The sequence below is a fragment of the Bombus affinis genome, chromosome 16 (assembly GCF_024516045.1).
Source record: "Bombus affinis isolate iyBomAffi1 chromosome 16, iyBomAffi1.2, whole genome shotgun sequence".
Taxonomy (NCBI): Eukaryota; Metazoa; Arthropoda; class Insecta; order Hymenoptera; family Apidae; genus Bombus; species Bombus affinis.
Window position 1 is genome coordinate 1388199 of NC_066359.1, and position 23770 is coordinate 1411968.

General features: G+C 38.9%; 1 protein-coding gene across 5 annotated transcripts in view; it reads right to left on the reverse strand.

Annotated features, from left to right (window-relative positions):
* The window catches only part of LOC126925220 (uncharacterized), a 161014-nt gene that overhangs the window by 14395 nt on the left and 122849 nt on the right, over nt 1-23770 (reverse strand). For 2 of the 5 annotated variants that reach the window (XM_050740532.1, XM_050740535.1), the window contains exons 9-19: nt 20439-20501; nt 19195-19357; nt 12507-12632; nt 10050-10221; nt 9226-9369; nt 6003-6148; nt 5027-5080; nt 4611-4679; nt 2119-2208; nt 1472-1534; nt 127-352 (exon numbers count right to left, since the gene is read on the reverse strand). In XM_050740532.1, coding sequence (XP_050596489.1) covers nt 127-352; nt 1472-1534; nt 2119-2208; nt 4611-4679; nt 5027-5080; nt 6003-6148; nt 9226-9369; nt 10050-10221; nt 12507-12632; nt 19195-19357; nt 20439-20501 — 1316 coding nt within the window. The remainder of the gene's footprint in view (nt 1-126; nt 353-1471; nt 1535-2118; nt 2209-4610; nt 4680-5026; nt 5081-6002; nt 6149-9225; nt 9370-10049; nt 10222-12506; nt 12633-19194; nt 19358-20438; nt 20502-23770) is intronic. The other 3 variants (XM_050740533.1, XM_050740536.1, XM_050740534.1) reach the window with 3 other exon arrangements.

Consider the following 23770-nt stretch of genomic DNA (forward strand, 5'->3'; position numbering starts at 1 on the left):
AAAATAAAGAACGACTAGTCTGATATACAATAAATGATAATGTTTCTTCCAATTATGTATAAATCACTTGGACTAAGTTTGAAGAAAGTTCCATAGCTCTTCTCATACTTGTTTCATTTTGCGCACCTGATGGTGATGAACGTATCCAATATAGTCTCTCGTATGGTGTGCGCCTGGGCCTGAGACATGCGTCTCAGATTCCTAACTTCTTGCCTGAGGTCCTTCGCCTTCTTCTGCAAACCTCGCAGCTGGTTGTACATTTCCGGTGTCAGAGCCATGTCACGATAAACATATTGGCCAGCTACCAGTGCTGCCGGTTTCGGTGGCGGTGTCGGCTTGTGCCTGTCTCTCTCTGAAAATGATTCGGTCAAGCGTCAAAGATCATGTTTCTGGTCCTTCTCATCGATTTCGCACGATACATCGTGCTCACATGTACGGACACAAGCGTTGGCATTTCCGCCCGTTAAACCGTGCGAAAATCGTCCAACTTGATCATCGTTCTTTGATCCTTGTTACCTTGCGATCCAGTCAAATCAGATCGAGTTTGCCAGTAGCAAGAAACGTAATTGAAAATGGGGCAGTGGCGATCGATCAATGAGATTGAATGATCCGTAAAAATAACTATGACAGTGTGGCAATAACTATGGCAGACGATAGATTTAACGGTAAATTTAAAAAATGATGTTTGTAACATCCTTATCTCTCACCGCGTTTTAATTTATGGAGGAGGTAGTGAGCGCTGTCAGCCGGCCGGATTTAGCGGCTGGCGCCATCTGTCACTCGTTAATGCGACGCCTTTCGCACGATCAAAGGGCGGCTGGTGCACGAGAATATGAATGAAGGGCGAGTGATCAGTCGTACAATTTCGCTGTCATTTTTATCGTCACCATTTTATCGACGACTAGGCGATGAAAGCTGTGCAGAGGGCAGCAAAGGGATAGGGACGAGAGAAACGAATGGATGAGTATGGACGATGGTATCGTGGACGATCAACGATCATGCGTCTTATAGGACGTTTTACCTCTGAATTATCCTCTCGAGTTCCAGGACAATCACCCATCTATAAACAGTGTGCGATCGAGCCGTGAGTTGCGTCGAAAAGCGTCATTTACCCTACTACGTGTAATTTGTTGGTTGCTTTAAAAAATGGATCTGTCGATGCTGCTTTTCGACCATCTCGTTCTCGAATGCACTGTCGGAAATTTCGCACGCAAGCGGAAGAACCGTGTTCTTCGGTGATTGGCTAGGTGCACAAACGATTAAAACAGAAACGATTGGGTAATACACCGTATCTGGATATTTAAACACACAATTGCGGACCAAAAACCCAACGAAACAAATAGAGAAGGAACGAGAGGGGCAGAGGCGTAAAAAGAAGAAAGAACGATCAATAAGGTTAATCACAAGAACAAGTGGAGGTAACGAGACACAAGGGTTGGTGGAAGCGTAAAAAAACACGAAACAGGTTTACCTTGCGAAGACATCCTCGGCAACGTGGAGGATTTGATCGCCGGTTTTGTTGGTTTTGTGTCCGCTAGTCGTGATGGAAGGCATTGCACGAGAAGTCGTTAGAGATTATTGCGTTAGTATGAACTACTCCGACAAGGATATCTTTTTTATCTCTCTCTCTCTGAGTACATCTTTAACCTTTGGTGCTTGAGAGAAAGAAAGACGGCGGAGCTGCAGACGATCGACATCGGCGGTTCCTTAATCTGCTTGGATCGAACGAGCCCGATATCCGCGTGGTTTGCAAAACCGTTACCGATCGATTTGTAATTACGGGCAGACCGCGAACGAGAAAGAACAGATCGTCAGCGATTTTCTTCGCCGACTAGGGACATCTGCCGACGATTAAGCTAAGGACGTCGTTGCCCCAGTTGGATTTTACTATAATTCCCATGATAATTGCAATACCTATATACCGCATGATTCCGTATTGTCGAAACAGGCTTTCGTTCGATTTAATCGTTCGAACGGAACTCTGCTTCCATCTGCCGCTCCACGTTTTTCTTTTTCTCTTCGATTGAAGAATTGAAGAATAACTCGATTCTCCGAGAGGAGCGTGCTTAGTGAAAAAGTATCGTATAATAATTTCGTAGAATGTGCGGTAACCATTACCTGCGTGCTGCGGGGAATGCTGCTTGGGGGAATTCATATCTGGTGGCTCGTCACTGAAGGACACTGACTTTTCAAACGACACCGACTTGTCTGGAATAGAGGATGATCAGAGCATGTTTCTTGCGATACTCGTGCTAAAGTGGGTTTTTTGGTTATAGCGAACGGGCGTGCGCGCGACAAACTTTCGAAATTAAAGGAAATGGTGCTAAACGTCGAGCCGTAAACCGAAAGTAAGTGCGACGAGTTTTCGTGCATCAATAGGATAGGAAACGTAAAGCTTAAACTCATATACGCGGACATAGAACGTTTCGTTCTAAGCGATCCACAAACATTTCTTCGAAACTGTACACGTTGTTTGAAAAGGTATTTTTCCAAATCAAATCTACTTTTTTCGGGAGGATCTTGCAATGCTCGGCTTTGTATTTTTTTTTTTTTTTTTTTTTGGAAATATACATTCTTTTTGTACAACGTACGATGCAATTTTAAATCTCTAGGAGAAAAAGCATCGAGGTGGAATTTAAAGTATTTGTAATATTTTAGCTTTGATCTTACAAAACTGAAACTTCCTACGAAAGATAATACCGTGCTTTTATATTAATGCTTTTTTTCGTACCTTTCCTACGCTCGATAAAATTAATTTTGAAATGTCTTTTATACTAAGCACTTTTAATACCTTCGTTTTCCAAGAGAATTAAAAACTAGATATCGAACGGCGTATGAAAAGAATGTATAGTTCCGTTTGAAGAAGCAAACATCACTTTGAGATTTCTTAGAGATCAGAATTTGTTGAAAGAACGAGTTTTGTTTGAAACGTCTTCTTTCGGATAGCGTACAGTTTAGGAGACATTTGAGTAGATCCATTAAAATGAGACGTTGTGTATACGCGGCTACCCCGACGCAGTCAACCGTGCCTGGGTCTATCTCTACCTACGTCTCGATGTAAGCCGAAACAATGTCAACGTTAATTTTCAGTGAAAAGCACTTGCATGTTTCCAATTTCTAAGCAGAATTCTGAAAAAGATCTTGTAATTTAAAAGTCTGTAGCCTTCATCTGGCATGAAGTGAGACACATAAATCCCAACGACGAAAATAAGAGAAAGAAATATATCTGACGCTATATACTGAGATATCACCAGACATATATACGGAGAGTTAAAAAAAAGAAAAGAAAAATGATGACCTGGACCAAATTTGTTATAGCACACTGCGGATATTTATGCGAATTAATATTTCTTCACGTTAAAATTAAATTTAAAAAAAAATGGAATTTAAGTGAATCTAAGTAAGAATTACCTATCAAATATTGTAACAGTTACTATACTTTTGATATTTTATAGATATACATTTTTCACCTTATATGGATTCTATGTATCTTTGCACTTTCAAATATTTATTTATTTATTTAGCAGATAAATCCTTTGGTACAAGAGATAGAACGTGAAGGAAACGTATACATAAATACATTTTACTCAAATGTGCTCATGTATTTCGACACTCTGAAATTATAGCAAATGTGTAAGGTACAGTTTACCAATTTTAGTCTCTGATATTATCTCAGACGACGGCATAGCGCCTGAGATGTACAAGTGAAAGCATTTTGATTACTACGCTAAGATTTTAACGAAAAATGGTTATATAGGTCTCTGTAATACCGACTATTTACTACAGGCGAATGTACAATCTGATAGATGCGTATTCCTTGTTTCGATTTCACTTGAATAAAACTGTCGATTCCACTTATGGCTAAGAAGCAGACTATTAGCATTATAGAAATATTCTTCTACGTTGCGTATCTTCATTATGTTCCATAGCATTGGAAATATAATAAAACTGTGAATATTCTGATCGCATTGTAGCCCAAGTGTGCAAAGTCCAAATACTAATACACGGTAGTGTATATACAAAAAAAAAAAAGGTAAGAAAGAGCGAGACGAAAAGAAAAAGCAGAGAAAAATCGAAAATAAGTGTACCATAAATGCATAAAAATCCGCAGTTTGCTTATAGTTTTTCTTGGGTCGGCAACTAAGTGATTGCTGATTTTGTCAATACCAGCTAATGATAAAATCCGCAATCACTTAATTGTCAGCCCAATAGGACCGATTGCAAGCGAACGGGACAAATGTCGAAACGTATTTACCGAAACGGTTTAAGGATTTTCTAGACGCGGTCGATTCTATAGAAACCGATAACGACGAAAGTAAGGAGGTTGGTGCCAAGTGCTTTCGGAAGATGCGCCGCGTATTGTGCTTGAACGATGCAAAAGAAACGTCAGAAATAAGCTGAGGGTGAAAGTAGGCGCGCGCGCGAAAAAGACAGAGAGAGAGAAAGAGAGAAAGATGGAGAAAGCGAGTGCAATGCACGAATCGCTGCTATGTGTTACGATTTACTGGCAAAAACAAAAAAAAAAAAAAAAAAAAAAAAAGAAGAATAAGGCGACGATGCGTTTGTTGCATGGATAAACAGGAGAAACGTGTATACTTTGTGAACCGCACCTTTGCCTAACTTTGGTGGTTTTACGTCAGTCCTTAAGTATGAGTCATCTGTAACGGCAGGTTGAGACACTTGAATTTTACAAAGGAGAACCATTTTAATCACACTGGTTAAACGTAGGGCACTATTATAAAATGTATATAAGTAGTAATAGAGTAATATAGTATATAATAGTAATTTCAATAATAATAACGATAATAATAATAACAATAGTAATGATAATAATAAGAATAAGAATAAGAAGTAGTAGAAGAAAAATAATGTTAAGAATAATAATATAAGTATATATGAGTAACAATAATGATATAATGTATGAATAAGTACATATATATATATATATATATATAAACTATGTATTACAGCGGTTACAGTGATTCGACGGAAAAATAGAAGATAGAAGAAGATGAAGAAGACACACCTGGCAATGAGGCAGAGCTGGAGCTAGAGTGTTTGTCGAACTCGTCCCCGGCGCCTGGTGTGTGCGTCAGTCGGAATAACAAAGCAGTTGTACAGCAGGGTTCAGGAAACTTAAACACCGCGTTACAACACGTGGCAGCGGTAACGTCGCGATAGAATTAATTTTATTTTATTATAACACAATTTTTTAATTACATGGTTTTATCGTTAGAAGGAGAGGACGTCCATCAACGAATATTTGAAAAATTAATTTTATATTAATAAAACACACCTGGCATCCACATGAGATTTAAATTATATTGGTGGAATTTGGAAAGATAACAGAATTGAAAGTCAGTCGTGGAATTACTTGGAAGAACCGCGTCGTACCGCTGTCACTGCATAAACCGTGGCGCAAAAACGTATTGTTAGATCTAATGAAGGCGCAGTCTGGCAGACAGTCACGGGCGTCTGTTCTGCTGCCTTCGAATCGAACGGAATCGGTATCGTTTAAACTCTGTGGTATCTAAAGAAGGAAAATCGAGAGAGAAAACGCGAACGATCGTAGGAACGACGTAAACGAAGAAAGCTCTAAGGGGCGGACGAACATTCACGCAGAGAGAACGGGACAGGCGGTAAAGCGTCGCAGAATAAATCCGTTGAACGTAACGAGCTAATGCTTCTAATGTGTCTAAGTGCGACGAAAGATCGAATGGAAAAGAAATGCGAATCCGTTCGTTTCGACGAGACGAATTATTCTCGTCGAGGCGAGTCGGACGGCGTGAACGCAAGAGACTGTGAAAATAAATTGGCCAAGAGAAGATGATGATGGGAAGAGGTGTACCGATGAAAAGAAAAATCTACGCGAAACCAAGGGACGAAAGTTTCTTTCGCAGATAACAGAGAAACCGGGTGTGGCGCGTCTAACGACCAAAAGATTACGCACATGTTGCAGTTAGTGTGAATGGAGAATTTGAGAAAGCGGACAGATAACGTACCTGGTCCTCTCGCGTAAGGATCGCGTCCAGCTGGAACTTGTAGATAATCACGAGGCGATGGACTCGTGTGAGGTGCGTGGGTCAGAGCCTTCTGCACTAGACCTGTCAGGTTTGCCAGCTGCCTCTCCATGTGTTCTACCCTTATCCTAGACAAGGAACGAGCAAATTTTGGTTAACCGGCGCGTTTGTTACCACGGCCCGGACAGCACACAGTCTGTTTATGGATGTCGTAAAGACGTACGATTAATGTCCTAGAAACGTGTGGCGAAGATGCAGTTTGAACGTTCTGCGTCGGAAATTCAGGGCAGTTCAGCGGTAATAGCAAAATTATTATAAAATAATTCCTGGTCTTTTGTAACGCATTGAGAAATTTAAAGAACGCATAGATACATAAGCTGTACGTAGTTTGATTACAGTCAGATTACAATGCCGCAGTGTAAAAATTAAAACGTTCCGATCAAGTCGTAGGATGATGGAACTTGAAACGGACGTGAAACGTATATACGTCTTTGAGACATCGTGTGCTGTCTGGGGTGGTTCCGGTTTCTGCATGTTGTAGAAACCGAGAATGGGATGAGACAAAATCTAAATCTAATCGGACTTAGTATCTTCCAAAGAAGCGTTCCACAGGATGCACGTACGCTTAGATATAATAAAATATCAACTGACGATAATGAGAATCGCGTGCAAGGTTCGTTCCGCATAACTCGCGATCTTTCTAAAGCCTACGTCACCAGAAGGCTATACACAAAAGCGCTTAGATACACATTCTCTCTACGACCGCTAATCGGCATGCTACATTCCACCGATCCGTATTTCCAGCGCAGAGCCGTTTTCCGGACGAAAGGGATGCCAATTTTCTCGAAATTCCCGTCCTTTCGATCGGACACGGCGGAATACACGGCGCATTCGAAAGTTGCTGGACCGAAAACTGACTTGTGTCTAATAGAAAAGTTTCCCAGCTAAGTATAATTTTCTTATTCGACGCACGGTTGTCGACAAATTTTCGAAATTTTATCGGGCATGAGACACGATTATTCTTATTATGTTACAGGAGGAGCTGATTTAAATATCGCGTAACTTATAATTCAGGAATATAAACCTTTCGTAAGTATATGTGCAATTAATTGAAGTTAAGAAGGATCGCTTTCTTTTTGCATTTTCTCAAAGAATATCATTTCAGAATTGTATGTATGGGAAAATCTATGTCTAAACTCCTATAACTAATGAAGTTATACGTATACTGTTCGAGAAGCTCTTATACGAACGATTGTTATTGGCAACAAGAAATTTCAAACACGTTTTTCTCCGATCTATGTTTCTTAACGTGGCTTCAAATGTTCTGTGCACTTTCGATGCGTGTATGCATCGTTGTGGCCTGAACTAGGACGAATTCAATATCTTTTTTCCTTTTGCTTCTTTAAGCTTCCGAAAGTCAAATGATGGAACTTGATAGTGCCATTTTTCTAATTACCGAGTTTTTTTCTTTTGTTCAAACTATAGTAAAACGGTTGGAATTATGGACCACGATGGCAATGTGTACGTGGCCATGTAATACCATCGATTTTGACTTCTTTTTGGGGCAAAAAAAATAGGTAGATTTTAGTAAAATATGTATAAATATAGTCTGAAAGTTTGACTGTAAAAAGTGTTACAGGCTGTTTGTACAAAAATTGCCTGACCTAAAAGAGTTTAGCGTTTTACGTTTGGAATACTCGCTTAAACGTTATTGTCCGGTTTATATCCTCGTAAAATAAGCAACAGGATATACAAGTGAGCGCCTCGTAAGAGCAACAGTTTAGAATCGAAAATATTTGCTAAATATTATTAAGTTGTTCGAAAAGTTTCTTTGGTTTCACAAGGAAACAATAGATGTACAACGTTTTCCGTTTTATATTATTTTGATCCATTACTTTTTTTATCCTACAATTTACATCGTATGATCGATTTTGCATTACGTGCAGTATATTAATACGTGCAATAAAAATAATATAAAAATGTTTCGCATTTATTGTCACCTTCTAAAACGAAAGAAACTTTCCAGACAATCTAATAATAATAAATATTAACATTTGTGTAAATAACATCAGTCCAGAAACTTGGGCGAAAATGCGCCGCCATATGCGTGTACCTGATAAATTCGAGCATTATGAGAAACGCAGGACCGTATCGAATTTTGCGTTTCCATATGGAACATAACTCATCGTTCTCCATGCATGCCTCGACGCATACTATACACATGCATTGAACAAACGACGACCATTCCTGGGCAGAGTGCGAGTTTTTCAATAGCCGTGAACGGAGGTATTATACGTGGATTTCGAGGCGAGGTTTCCTCAGGTCAATGGAATCGACGAGAATACCGATCGATGAACTCGAAACGGTTGATATATCGTGGAATATTATCCACCAGGCGCCAATAGCAACGACGAACGAGTATAAATAACTCGGCTAAGGGAGCCTAGAGGGAAGCCAGCGCGCTTTTCACTTTCCCTAGTCGTTACTCTCTCGCGATCCTCCGTTCTGCCGTGATAAATTTGTCAAGGCACCTACCATATCGATTGCTTCCTCTCCCCTGGGAACGGTAGTCGTCGTATCTATGGCTGACCATCACGACAAGAGCGACGCACAGTGACCAAATTGAACGATGGAGAATTACCGGATGATCAACGAAACATAGAGCAACGAGAAAGCGAATACAGCGACGAAAATACAGAAATTTTAAAATGCATGGTGAATATTCAACGCCTAAATGATCTATGAGATTTACGTTCGGTTTGTCTCATTACTCGTCACAATTTATTACGACGTGAGGACACGTACAATAAATCTGATATTACACGTACAATATTCTGATAAATCGTAATCGTTATATTGCATTGGCAACTAAGTGATTGCTGATTTTGTCAATACCACCTAATGAAAAAATCCGCAATCATTTAGTTGCCAAGCCAATATAACGATTACGATTTATCAGAATACAATTGGACCAAGCTGATAATTTCTGCCGAAGTGATTCGAAACGATGATCTTTATTTTGTGTATCGGTAAAATTTGTGCCACTGTGCGACGCGTTCGCAAGCGCATTCGTATATTCTGATCAGACGATATATAGCTTAAGTAGAGACAACCGGTCACGGTCAGACTCAGCATCTCCATTTACAGAGAATTTCGAGGTCTGAGGTCGCGGTTCTATCGAAAACTAGAGAAGGTAGCTGAGTACCGAGTAGCGTCGTAGCTCTGGCCACCGGATGGCAAAGGTGGCGGTGCCCCTGGAGGAAACGGGGATCGCGGAGGACCGGATGGCGGACGGCCTGGCGGTTTCACACCGTAAAGGTTGTACGATTCCTCCAACAGCTCCGTATCGCTGCACCACCCACAACAGAGATATACGTATCCGCGCTATCAGCCATCCACGAGAATCAAATTCGAGATCGCCACGACCAACTTTTGCTTTACGTCGTTGATACGATGTATCTCGTCGCACGCGCTTTTTGTGGTTCTTTCTTTTTCTTTTTTTTTTTTTGTCGGATAGACTGGGCTTCGGAGGAAGTTAAAGAAACGAAAGTAGCAAAAACAAACGATTACTGATGCCTAATAGTTTCTCAATTTTTACTTTCACGAATTATCAACGAGTTTTTAATAATTATTATGAAGACAAATAGAAGAGATTTTCTTTTTTTTTTTAATAGAACACGTTCAAAGTAACTACCTTTATACCTTGTCCAAGTAGTATGCTGCAGTAGAGCAGCTTGACAAAATTTTGGAAAAAGCTCAGTTCAGCTTGCAACTACTCTTCTTCGTTCCCGTTTTCAATGGATAATTTTAATATTATTTGTCACAAGGCTAAAATAATATTACGCTCTCCGTAAGCCTTGTAACTCTCGTAAAATACTATTGCAAAGTCGAATGGTTACTTTCCACCGCAGTCTATTTTATACGTATACATATGGGAAAAATTCTGTATAAATATTGAGAAATTAGCGAAAAAGTATGAGAAAATCGACATGAAACGACCCAAGAGGTGGTCCGTGGAACTCCGGTTACCTGGCTTCCTCGTCGATGACCGGTGTCACTGTTCCCGAATACTGCGAGTAGTACGTGTCCTCGTAGCTGCTTCCAGCGCTGTAAGGACCAGGTGGATATCTTCCAGTTCCAGAGCCAACTCCTCCACCTCTTTCTGGACTGCTCATATAACCGCTTTCCCCGTGCAATCGATCTGTAGAATCGCAAGGATTAGTACAACCACGTCAAGGGCAAAGGATCCGCCTATGCAACCGAAAATTATTTTAATAAATTCGTAGTTTAGCGGGTGGGGAAAATTTTAAATTGCACTTATGGGATCGCGATTCCAGAATGAAGATTATTATCGGTATCGATGGGGTCAAGAGAGAAAATGGACTATCCAGGTACAAGATATAGCGGCATCGTGAAGTAATCTGATGATTTCGCTATACCTTGATCCAGACTATGCAGACTTCGAACGTGCTTCTTATGGGATGTCAAAGAGTTCTACGAATTTTTATTGGTGATAATAGGATCGGACACGATATCATGGGGTTGACGGCGATGCTCTACTTTAGATACTGTATACCACACATGGGGAAGGTTACGTATACATTGCAAGATACTTTGAGAGTGTTCCAAAGGGTCGCGTCTCGTTCGACCGAATCTCAAAAATGCCAATCTCAGGGCCTCTCTCTCTCTCTTTCTTTCTTTCTCTTTCACTCTCTTTCGAAGCCATTCCGTTGCGACCAAACCGCCTCCATAGTCAAAATCTTCAGAGTCAATTGGGCAATGTTATGCAAAAACCTATCAACCTTCAACGATCTGAAATGGAGTAAATTTAGTGTGAAGTTTTTCATTTCAAATAAAAGTAGCTTTATCACTGTTGTAGCTATTTCCTATACTTTATTTCTTTTTGCTGTTTTAGCATGTTTTTTAATGACTCATCTAGCAGTATAATTAATATTACTTAAAATTGTCTATGTAGTGTCTATTGGCTGATATTACTCGGCAATTTCAGTTCCGGTACGATCAGCATATCGGCAGATGCGTAAAAGTATAATGTTAACACTTTACCGACCGCTAGTGATTCAACAGCAAACGCACGTCCGATCGGCAGCTCAGATGCAGATTCTCCCTGGTATCTGCTCTGTTTCGGTTTAGACTCTCCAATACCATTCTTTTCGTTCATTGCAAACGGTAAGTTTTTCAAATTGGTATAAAACTGTGAGAACTTACAAAGCAACGCAACTGACGCAACTGAGCAAGGTACCTTAGCACTAAATAACAAATTACTGCTCAAATAATGAGAAAGATTAAAATGTAAAGTGTTAAACGTAAAGCGTTAAAATTAATTGCCACGAGTGAGTTTCTTTACGTTTATTGTTTCAAGAGGATGGATTACTGATGCTGCGTGTCTTTCACTCTCAGCCAAGTAGTTTGCAAGTTCTCTGCAAAATAACTGACAAGCCTAAAATGAGACAGTTTCAATAATTTTATAATGCAAGAGTTGTTTTGCAAAACCAGAGATCGCAAAATTATTCACATTACAGATCACAATGTTACCTAATTCGTTCTTATTTTGAGGGTTGCAGGATTCCTGCGTAATATGGCCCAGTTAGCAAGCTGGATATCGAGATGGATAACATTCTCAAAAATATACTTCGTTAAACTGGAAATATATTTTTCACTTTCGCTCGATAAAACAATGCGTTCCTCGCCTCTCGGTTCGTAGCCGAGTTTCACCGGCTGTGAATCTTCTTGCCAGCGGATCCATCCGTGTCAACTCTGGCGTACGAATCCGAGCGACCACGAGATCGCGCATTGTCTAACGACCCAATACGGAAACCCTCGACCTCGTTTTCTTTTCTCCACACACAGTTTCGATATTCGAACGAGCCACGCCATCGGAGAGAGAGAAATATCGGGTTCGGCATCGAAAAAGATCGCGGATCGAAAATCGAGCAAACTTAACGCAGAGCGCCGGTCGCGATCGACTGAAAAGGACCGAGAGGCAGAGCTGGGCATAGTTCGAGTAGACTTTTATCTAGACAAATAAATTATTCGAAATTTATTCACCGATACCTCGTTATGTGTCATTTTGCATCAAGACTAGTCGTTCACAGATGCCAATCCTTTTACTGCATATTAATCTCGAGAAACAAATTATTCCAAAATTCAGTTTCTAATTTTCTAATCAATTTATATTTTGTCAACGTATTTTCTAACCGTAAGTAACAAAATTGACTAAAATCTGATTATCTCTACGCGCACAATCAATCGAAATAAATAGAAAATAAAATATAATATATAATAAATAAATATATATTAATATATATTAACAAATAATAAGTAATATATATATAATAAATAAAATCAAATTCGCCAATAACATTCAATTCAAATTTCTTCATCTTTATTTGTTACTCGTCGTTCGAATCAATTTTGCCCAACTCTGGTCCGAGGTTTCCAGAGGGTTGTTTTAAGGCTACTACTGACCTGATATACTATAGAGGGAGACCGAGCTGTCTCTAGAGAAGCGAGCCGAGCCCCCGAGGCTTCCAAGGGGACTCTTACCACACTGGTAGCTGCGAAGCGGCTTGGCCGGCGGCACCCCGCCACCACCTATCCAACCATCCGGAAAACCAAACAAAAACCAATGTACCCAGCTGGTCCGGTGTACGTCGCGTTTCTGCCCGACGTTCGTTCCTTTGCTAATTTGCGACTAGTAAAAGTGCACGGTATCGCGACTCGGAAATATTGGGTTGGCAACTAAGTGATTGCGGGTTTTGTCATTACCACCTAATGACAAAATCCGCAATCACTTAGTTGCCAACCCAATAATCAGAGAATATTGGCGAATTAGACGACGAATGTGAGAAAATCGATGCTCTATATAACACGCTGTGTTTCCTGGATAAATAAATAGCCCCATTTTATAAAAAAATTGTACCTTTACATAGGCAAACAGGTTTTACCTATATAATTTTCTCTCGTATTATACGCGATCATTGTACAGCGTACGTTATACGAATTGATCGGAGAACAAAGGTGTTGGCAGACGAAAGAGAGTTTTTGCATGACAAAACAAAGCATGTCTGATATAATACTTCAGATGGAATGAAATAAAATTGATGCAATTTGTTTGTAGATAACAGCATACGTAGAGTATAAAATCAAAAAGGCAATATTCTTCTTTTAAAGAAATTAAAGAAATCGAACTGCTAGATGGCAAACATTTTTGCCTAAATCACATGGGCTTGAAAGCGGCTCACAATTTTCAGACATGTAAATGAGGTGACACATCATTATCATCTTCTTTATTACTGTCACTTTCGTACGTTTCACATAATAAAACGTTCACACAGCGGATGTTCGTATAACGCAGGCTCTACTCTATCTAACAACTAATTTGTTATTATTAGGTCTGTGAATATGAAACGTCGTTCTCTACGACAAAACTGGAACCTCTAAAACGTCGTATATTATTCAAAATAATTCCCACGTCGTTCAACAAAACTTTCTCAAAAACTATTTCGTTTCGTTATTGCGAAATATGAATTTTCCAATAGAAAAGGTCGAACATTTATTCATTTATAATTCTCCTTAAAGTAATTAAAACTTAAAATTTACGCGTCAAAGAATCGCTTAGATGGAGCAGGAAATGCCTCAAACCGCTCCAAAATGCTAATTTCTAGAAACTAATTTTTTAAAATTGAACTTTACGTAAAGAAACCGCACGAACTTTCTGATTGTACATTAACATCGCGATAAAGAAGTTTTATATTTTTATTATAAATCTTCCTCGTTAATCATCGAATGCATCGATTTATGTCAAATTTCACAACGAGAAACAGGCGTATATCGTGCATCAATCTAATTACTTGACAACTACGTAACCGAATTTATGAAAAAACCAACAGGAAATATTAATTGCTTTTAACTTTCGATTTTAAAATGGGGCGTTTCGTAACACATACTTCGTCTATACGCCTGATAAAATGCATCTTATATATTGTAACGAATAAATTACCATTTTACACTGTTCTTAATGAGATGTGACAAACGAACAGCTTTTTCCCTTTAAAGCGTCCTTACTCCAGGGTTGCTTGTGTATTATGCACTTTTCCAGGGCGTCGTAGCAAAGGCGCGAAACGGATGGTCGTCGATCGTAGTTTGTCAGACGACAGTCGGGACTCGAGTCGATGAACGTGTTCGCGGAATCGAGACGACCTCCCGCGATCGCCGATCTCACGGACGGCGCGTGTACATTGCACAAGGATTCGGTGCTTGCATCCGCAAGGGACGAAAAGCGTTGGATCGGTGCGTTACTTTCCATCAAACGATACGAACGAGTATACAAGCTGAGGAAAGTATTCGAACATTTGTGGCGAGCTTTTCCTGTAGCAGCACGGTTATTTTGAAAATTGTATGCCACAGAATCATCAAGTAGAAATGCATTTTTATTCAAATGGATGGGAGTTGTTTCTAAATAACACTTTGACTATCACGCAAAAATCACATGTTTCGCTCAGGACGTCACGAGAGTATTTTTATTATTCAAAGCATATAATGGTAAAATAATAATAAATTGATGATGTAAGCCAACATTCTCCCCAATGGACCGTTTATCCTATTGGTGGTCACGGGTGACCACCGTGACGCCTTGGTAACAGTTGATAGCGACATATTATAACGAGGCTTCGTTTATTTCAACAAATCATTCGCTTTCGTTATTTCGTCGTAGGCAAAACGTGCAGAATATATTGTTGAAACGTGTAGAAGATATTAGTAAACAGTGTTATGATTATTTTTATGATTTCGACGAAACATTTGACTGAAATGGTAGAGGACCGCAAAAAAAATTATGTTTGTGATAAACCAGTGGTAGTGTAGATTACAAGAGAGGAAAATGTGCTGTAGATTTATCAGATCAAATGATAGCATATTCTACACCGCATAGAAGAACCCTCAAGTGGTATATAAAATTAACTTTAGAATTATTGTTAAATACATCAATTTCAAACGCGATGATACTCTATAAACAAGCAACCAAAAACAAAAATGAAGCTATCAGATTGTAGAATGGCACTCGCAATGCACCTCACACAGTGCCATTCAAATATACTTATTCGACAAAGATTACGACACGAAATCCAGAAGAAAGAAGGGCAAGCGTACCTGGCTCGAAAATTTTGCAGAGGGTGGTATAAAAAAATGTTAAACAATTAGGATCAAAAATTGCTAAGAATGGGATCACCTATTGTCCACATTGTATTGATGAGCCACATTTATGTTCAAAGTGTTTTAATACAATGCACCGTTAAATGGAAGATTTCTTCTCATTTTTTTTATTAATGTTCTAATAAAAATGTTTAATTATTCAATGTGGCACTTTTTATTTCAAAGTATCTTCTATTTATCGGTTGTATTCAAAATGCCCTAACTGTCAATTTTCATTCATTTTTTACAATTGTAAGAACGTGATAGTCAAAGTGTTGATGAAGTTTTCGAAAAAATGGTGATGCGGCAATCGAAAATGGGTTACGCCTCAACTGTTTCGATTACGAATAACCATCATAAAAGATTAAAATTTTTTTTGAATGCTGATATCGATAAACCATTAACGTTCTTTTTGGTTAAATCGTTAGTTTGGTTACCGATAACCATTGATCGGATGTAGGCAGAAAAATTGCCCGCCATTGATAAAGAAAACGGCCATTCGTAATCAAAAACATTTCAACAAAGATATGAATATGATAAATATTTAGAGCGTGGCCTGCTCACCGATTTCAACGACGTTGAAATACCTCGTCAAGCTCGTCATTCTAAACAATTTTTCTATATGTATGTTACCGCTGCTCGGTTTTAATTTCCGAGATATTCGCAAAAAGCTTTTGAAATTTGCTTGGTAATATTGGCTTGGCAACTAAGTGATTACGGATTTTGTCAATAGCACCTAATGACAAAACCCGCAATCATTTAGTTGCTCAATCTAGTCTCTGAATATGGCGCATTTCACAGCACGTGGCAAGTACTGCAGGAGCTGATTTAGTAAACTAAAATAAGGGCAATAAAGATCGTATGAACGTACATGCTCCGTATGACCTTGTTTTCGAGTCACAAACAACTTATTTTTCCACGGAACAAGCTTTCGTGCAGATACGACGAGATTGAATGTCATGTGATGGATATGATAAAACGTATGTGGTTGTTATGCCATGCAGCACCTAAAACGTTACTTTATTTCACGACAAATGGATGGGTCGTGCTGGGCCCACATCCTGACTAGCTTCAGCTCCAAACTTGAGTTCGCTCCTTTAAAGTCCGTAGTTTATAATAAAACGTCACAGTGAACGTTGACTGTGTTTCGACACTTTGTCAACACGTCAACTGAAATCACCGACAAATTCGCCTAAGACCAGGTCAGTTCAAACGAGTTGAAAATCCATGACACGACGTATACACGTTTGTATTGAAACTGGAAGTTGTGGCTTGAAGCAATTTCTCTGGCGATATATAATCAACTATTAGAACACGAAATGAGCTGTAACTCGAAAACAAGGTCGTATCGAGCATACATATGTTTGTACGAAAGTTTCTTTTTATTTTAGCCTGCTGAATCGTAGTCCCAACATGTCCTGAAACGCTCTGTACATTGCGTGTGTCACATTTCGAAGTTTAATTAGCATTGTTATTACGAGACTCGAGTTTTCTAGACGTAAAAGCTTTTCAAAAGCGTCCAAATACTTTCCTCGGCCAACGTACACGGCGACTGTTGTAATTAGATCAAACCATAACGTAGAAAGAGTGGAAGATAGGAAAAGATTTCATTAAGCAAAATATTGGAACGGTTCGAAAGAAATGTCTACGAGAAAGTAATCTCTTTAATCGCTGTAAACGTGTTTAGTGAAACGTTCGTCTATATTCCATCGTCTGAAACTTACATATGGTTTGGCCTAGTTGCGAGGAACACCCTGTGTACTGTATATTTCGCGTCACCTCCTCCGAATCGTTGCAACGGAGGCAACGCGAGACTCGTTCGACCGCCACAGAGAAGAGGAACTATCGAGCGTTTTCTTAGTAACAAGCGAGGTCAAGGACAAGTAACAACGAGTATGCAGCAACGTTAGGAGCATCGGACGGTTAAAATAAATCCGACTGAAACGAGTGACAGCGTGCGGAGAATGCAGCGAGCAGAGGGATTAATCAGCCGTCTATGTCGTTCCGGACACCTGCAGGTCCGAACACACGACCAGAATCGTTGCAATGTCGTCGGGCGGATGCATTCTTCGTGGAAAGTCGGCTGAAGCTCAAGGAAGAACGTGGTATAAGCATGGAGCAAACATGACAAGCACAGGCAGGAGGAAAAGCGACCATTGACGCCCGAGACTCGATTCCCGAAACCACGCGATTCCCATCCTCGAGAACTTGTCTGGTCCACCGATCACGAAGCGTCAGCGTCGTCTGTTGGAGACGATGATACGTCTACGCCGCTGTTTAGTTCATAAAACGCACAGTAAAGGTAATTATAAGTTTACGCCAAGTCCGTGTTTGTTGGAAAATCCACAGCACAAAAAGATTGGCTGTGACAGATATCTGCAGACAATCGTCTTAACACTTAGCCAACCGCCACAGCGCTCCGACAAGCCAACCTGCACGTCGTTGTGCACGTCGAATTTTTCCAAGTATCGAGGACTAATGTTCGTTACTTAAGAAACAAACAAGTCTAAAAATTATTTAAGTGGTGAATTACATTTTGCGGTGGTGATTTTCTTTAACGATTTCACATATTGTTTATAGAAAACGTGGAACTGAAAGTATTTAAAAGTGTAAAAAATTATAGGTAAAATTGAAAACATTATCGTTGATTAAAGATAAATAACAGGACTTGAAGGTAAAATTAAAAATTCATAATGCATTTGAATATTCTTTTACAGTGTGCTATCGTTCGACTATATTGGATTGGCAACTAAGTGATGGCGGATTTTGTCATTAGGTGGTAATGGCAAAATCAGCAACCACTTAGTTGCCTATCCAATAACTGTATTTACCCATAACTGATAGTGTAAGTTTTTAATTAATTTTAACACAACTAAATTCGTGTATTTTATTATATACTGTAGATTATAAAGGCAGAAAAAGTGGTGCAATTAATGGGCAACAATTCCAGGTAAATAATAACTGATAATAACAAAGAAAAAAAAAAAGGAGAAAACGCGTTACAAAAGTCAAAAAGGGAGATCTTCCTGTTCGATTGGCTAAGTGTTAGGGTACAAATTTGCCTTGTTATGAAAACTTCGAGCAACACACCAAGATGTCTTCATCCGATATCGTTTACAACTGCAACGTACGCTTCGCTATTGACAACGTTAACGCCAGCGACCGTTGCATGGAAACGTACTGTTGGTATTAACTGGTTTAATAAGTTTATTTATAATTATTAACATTAGAACTACCACACCAGTGAAATTGACTGCTTTCACAATTCGATTTTCAAATTCCTACTCCATGTTATATTTTTTTCCGCAATGATGTAATGACTTTCTCAACGATAACTAAAAAAAATAATATAATGAACTTTATTTTGGTTTTTATGTATTCAAACTGAAAATAATTTTATATCAAGGCTACTTATACCAATACCAGTCAAAATGACTGGTACTTGTCAAAGTGTAAAAGGATCCTGCAATCTGTTTATCGAACCTCAATTAATCAGTTTCCTCGTTTTCTACAACTTGCCACACGTTTTTCAAATTTTTACTGCGTATCATTCGATATGACGATATCAGTTATTAGGAAAATTCCGAATCGATCGTTAAATCACTAGATGCTAACACTAGAAACACCACACCGGTCAAAATGACTGGTTCTACAATTTTATAAATTTGTCAACCCTCATTTAGGGATCATGGTCCCAGATGGATTAATAATACCAAAAATGTACTACATAATATGGAATTCCTTCCGTAAGAAAGTAATAAATCAATAAATATAAAAATATTCTATTATTAGGTATTTTTTAAAGATAGTCATTTCCACTGATTTTGGTAGAAATATCTTCGTGTTAACTATCGGTAGTTCTAGTGTTAATTATTAGACCCGGCGCGGGACGCTTCGTGGACAGTGGGCCTTGCGTAATCGGCTTTCTAAGACTGAGTCTCGAGTATCGCGGATTTTCGTGTACCTGGAGTGGCGAGCGGTTTCGGTTGAGTAGGCGTTGCATTGGGTCCTCCGACTACCGACGACGCCGCAGGACTGTACGCTCTCATTAGTTGGCCTCCGCGTGGCAGGGTGCTGCTTCCTCCGACGTAATAGCCGCTGTTTCCGGAAGTCGAGTTCTTCGCCGTCTAAAACACAGATGATACGTCGACACGTTACTCGTCTGACATAATCGACTGATACGATAAGTGGTAGTTGGGGCGAAAGGGACACATATTAAACGGGATATTATACACATGTACATGGGAATGACAGTAGTAGAGTCTCGATTATCCGAGCTGATGTGCACCGAGCCTATCAAGCCCCCCAAGCCTATCGGATAATCGAAAACTCGGATAATAAGATCATAAGAAACATTTTGATTGTGTAATATTACAGATATATTGGGTTGGCAACTAAGCAATTGCGGATTTTGTCAATACCAGCTAATGACAAAAACCGCAATCACTTAGTTGTCAGTCCAATATTTAACATCAATTAACTATTTAATTGATTCAGTCGATCCAACTATTTATTTGATCAATCGCATTAATAATAGTCGTCTATTTACTCTTTTGTGCTCTTTACGTTAAACTTTCGAAAAAAAGGGAAGAGTGCAGTTATGGCAAAATTCAAAGTATCTCGAATAATACGGAACATCGGTTAAACGGGACTCGGATAACCCATGACCCGCAGACTCCATTGTACACAAAAGATGTTAGATCTTTGCATTTTCGCATTTCAGTCAGAATGGCAAAATGTCATAGTATATACTACAATGGTAAGACAGAATCTATTTTGCATTACCGAGGAGACTGATATGTTAAGTTGGCAACTAAGTGATTGCGGATTTTGTCATTACCACCTAATGCCTAATGCCATTAGTTGCCATTAGGTGGTAATGACAAAATCTGCGATCACTTAGTTGCCAACCCAATACATGTATGCATAAGGTATTAAGTATGTTTGATGTAGCATGTATGTATGTGTATGTGCATGCGTAAATGTGTAAAGTAATGTATATATATATATACTATACATAATAATAAGGATAAAATAGACATAATTTTACAGATAGACAGAATTATAATATAAAAAGGGTAACCTGACAGTATATTAAGATATTATGGAGTGGTGCTGTGTTACATTATACCATGCTATCGACTGTTGCTTTTGGATGTGCTGTTGATCTTAAAATTAGATTATTTGCATTTATGTATTATTCCTTACATTGGCAAGCAGATCATGGTTTAATTCCAACGATATGCAACGTGAATGGAGCGTCGATAAGACCTACAAATTATTAGTATTGATAAATTCTCTCTTGTATAATGATAACAAGTTTGATAATAAAACCGATGAAATTTGTTCAAATGCAAAAGTTCGAGTGCCTTGTTAGAATGAGAAAAATATCGTAGAAATGAGAAAGATTTTTCTAATAAAATAAACTTGTAACTTGTCGATTCCATAAACTAAATTTTGGTTACATGGTTTACTTGTATTGCATGTTATTTATTTATTTATTTATTTAACGAATTACACCAGTACATGACGCGAAATATAAAAGGACGAACGCTAATTTTTAAGCCACGATTTGTACAATTTTATATCAATTAATATGCATACTTTGGAGGAAATTATATTATATTCGTAACAAAAAGGAAATCAACGATTTCCGTAACGTCGTTCGCAGTTGAACAAAATCTCCCGATACGATCCAAGTTACCTAAGCTATCGTCCGATATGCAGCTATACGAAGAAGTTGCCTCCTTCTAACAGATAATTCAAAACATATAACTTAAAAAGTTCCAAGATTTCTGAACGATCAACGAACCGATCGAAGATTTTAACCCTATCGTCTGCACGTACTGTCGTTTACGGGTATGCAGCTTTCCCTAGTGTTTTGTGTTCCAAAAAATCCCCAAAAATTCTTGAATACTCTGCCAAGTTTCTACAACATCATCCTATACCTTCACCGTGTTAGCTTTTCCTAAGCAGAGCAGAATTTAAACAAAGATGTGGAAAAAATGCAAGATTACTTAAAATTACTAGTCGAAAACCACCAAATATACAGATGGAGGGTTCAAAAGTGCGGCCACGTCCTCTTTGGTTCTACGCTTTGTTCCAGCGTGAGCATATTCAAATTGTTGACACTTTACCAACCGCTAGTGATTCAACAACATACGCACGTCCGACCGGCAGCTCAGGCGCAGATTCTCCCTGGCGCCGGCTGTTTCAGTTTAGACTCTTCAATACCATTCTTTTCGTTCATTGCAAACGGTAAGTTTTACAAATTAGTATAAAACTGTGGGAACTTACAAAGCAACGCAACTGACTTAGTATTAACCCTTTGAGTGCTGTGGGCGCATATAGGTGTCTGGCGAAAGCTATCGGTGTGGACTAAGGACATATATATGCGCTTTCTGTAAGTGCCCGGCATGGGCTAAGGACGCATGTATGGGTTTTTCAATTTTTCCGAACACCTACGCAGAAGTAATACTATTACGTTTGTGTGAAATAAATATAAATGCATTCCTTACGGCAGTAAACAAATGCCAATAGTGCCTCGTTATTGTTGAAGTGGTCACCACTTGTAAGAAAACTCTACATCTGGTTTTTTTAGTTTTCTCAGGCACTGAATTTTTCACACACAACTAAATTATTAACTTGTGTTATATTTACTAAATTTAGTTTTCTAGTTTATTGTTTTCTAGTTTATTACCCAAATTCTAGTTAACTGTAAATTTCAATGTTTATAATAAATAATTAAAAATAACTAAAAAATAATGCTCTTGAACTATTTAATCTCGTGCAAAAGAATTACTATAACTTATTACGATTTGCGCTTTGAATAGTCAATCAACAGAGTTCAGTCTAACGAAAAAGTATTCCGTCCACAGCGATCGTCAGCGCTAGACGCGCGCCGTCCGTACGGACGACATAGGCCGCGAGTAGTCAGCACTCAAAGGGTTAAATAACAAATTACTGCTCAAATAATGAGAAAGATTGTCGGCGATAAAAGCCGATTAATCGGCTATCGGTCAGTAAAGTGTTAAGAATATTTTCATTTTTCAGTTGTGGCAAGTTTCGACTCGTTCACTGTAGGAGAAAAAGCGCACGCAAGCAACTACCGGTAGAAAGTAATACGTAAAGCATTTCGAGCGTGCATTCGATCCTCGGACGACAAGAATCTTATGTGGAACATGACTTTACATTTTTGTGAAAATGCGAACGTTCCGGTTTGAGAGGAAACGCGCGCAAGATAAGCAAAAGAAGGAGACGCGGACATAGTCGCGGTGTCGCTTCGTCCAACGATGACGAAGATAATATTCGTGTAAATCAAGGCAGACTGTGTCTTCTCATCTCGTTTTTACGCGAAGGTCGCGATAAACCGACGTGTCGTCGATTTCACTCTGATTTTACGATTCATCGGGAAACTTTCGCGTTTACCTCGACCTACGAGACAGATCACACATGCAGATAACTACGTTGCGACGTGAACAAATTACGTAAAAGCTTTGTGACACTTGCAATTGCGTACATAAACAGGCTGACGTCTTAGATACACGAGATCAGCTAAATTTTTATTTAGGTCTTCTTTGCCATCTTATGAAGAGATCTTCCAGTTGACAAAGTTCTACCATTGCACGCAAGGATACGCGTAACGCTGGAAAGAGCTCTTTCTCAAAGTCATTTTCTCACGAGCTTTCGACGTTATATTTTTAAACGGGACCTTTTTTTTCATCCATCTAAAGCTACAAAGAAATTGCATGGTCCGTGTTTTAAGTAAAAGCTGGTTCCACGCGAAACTCGTTCGGTTCCTGCACAGTGCTCTTCCTTGTTTTTCATAAAATTCGATATGTAATATTCGAAATTGATACGAGAATGACGTAATATAGGAAAAGTTTATCGTTTAGTGAGAGCGGTAATTTACGATCAGGTAATACAATCTAACTCAATCTTTTAAATTTGACGTCTAGTTGCTTTCTCTTTGCCTTTACTTTGATTTATTATTTCCTCGTACACAGCCGTGTAAGAGTTTGATCGAAAATCATCTAAATATACTTCGTGTCCAATAGCCATTTAATAAGACACAATATGGTAATAATAATACGACGTTAACAATTCGTTTATAACAATAGAGCGATTGCAAGATCAAAAGGATAGGAGAAATTTGATTTTTCTTATTTTGCTGAGTAAGATATAAACAATAACGCGGATTGTTGCTCTCTTGAAACAGTTGCATAAGTGTATGTTTATTAACCAGGCGAAAGGGCTGCCTAAATATTAGCCAGGCAACACTATGTTTTTTATAGGACGCTGAAATTTTGAAATGGCTTCTTTCACTGTCTAATATCCTAGCTCTGCTGTCAAAGTTGCGCAATCGTTATACGAGCCTCAAACCGATCTATCGCTTAATTACGCGTCTGTTACTTCGAACGAAAATCATTTCGTCCTATGCGTCATCGTTTGAATAGGAGCGAGAGGAGAGTGGCCAATCGACAAAGCAATTGCAAATGCCGCGGCTTCAAATCCTAACGACTTCTTCGATTTCCTTTGAA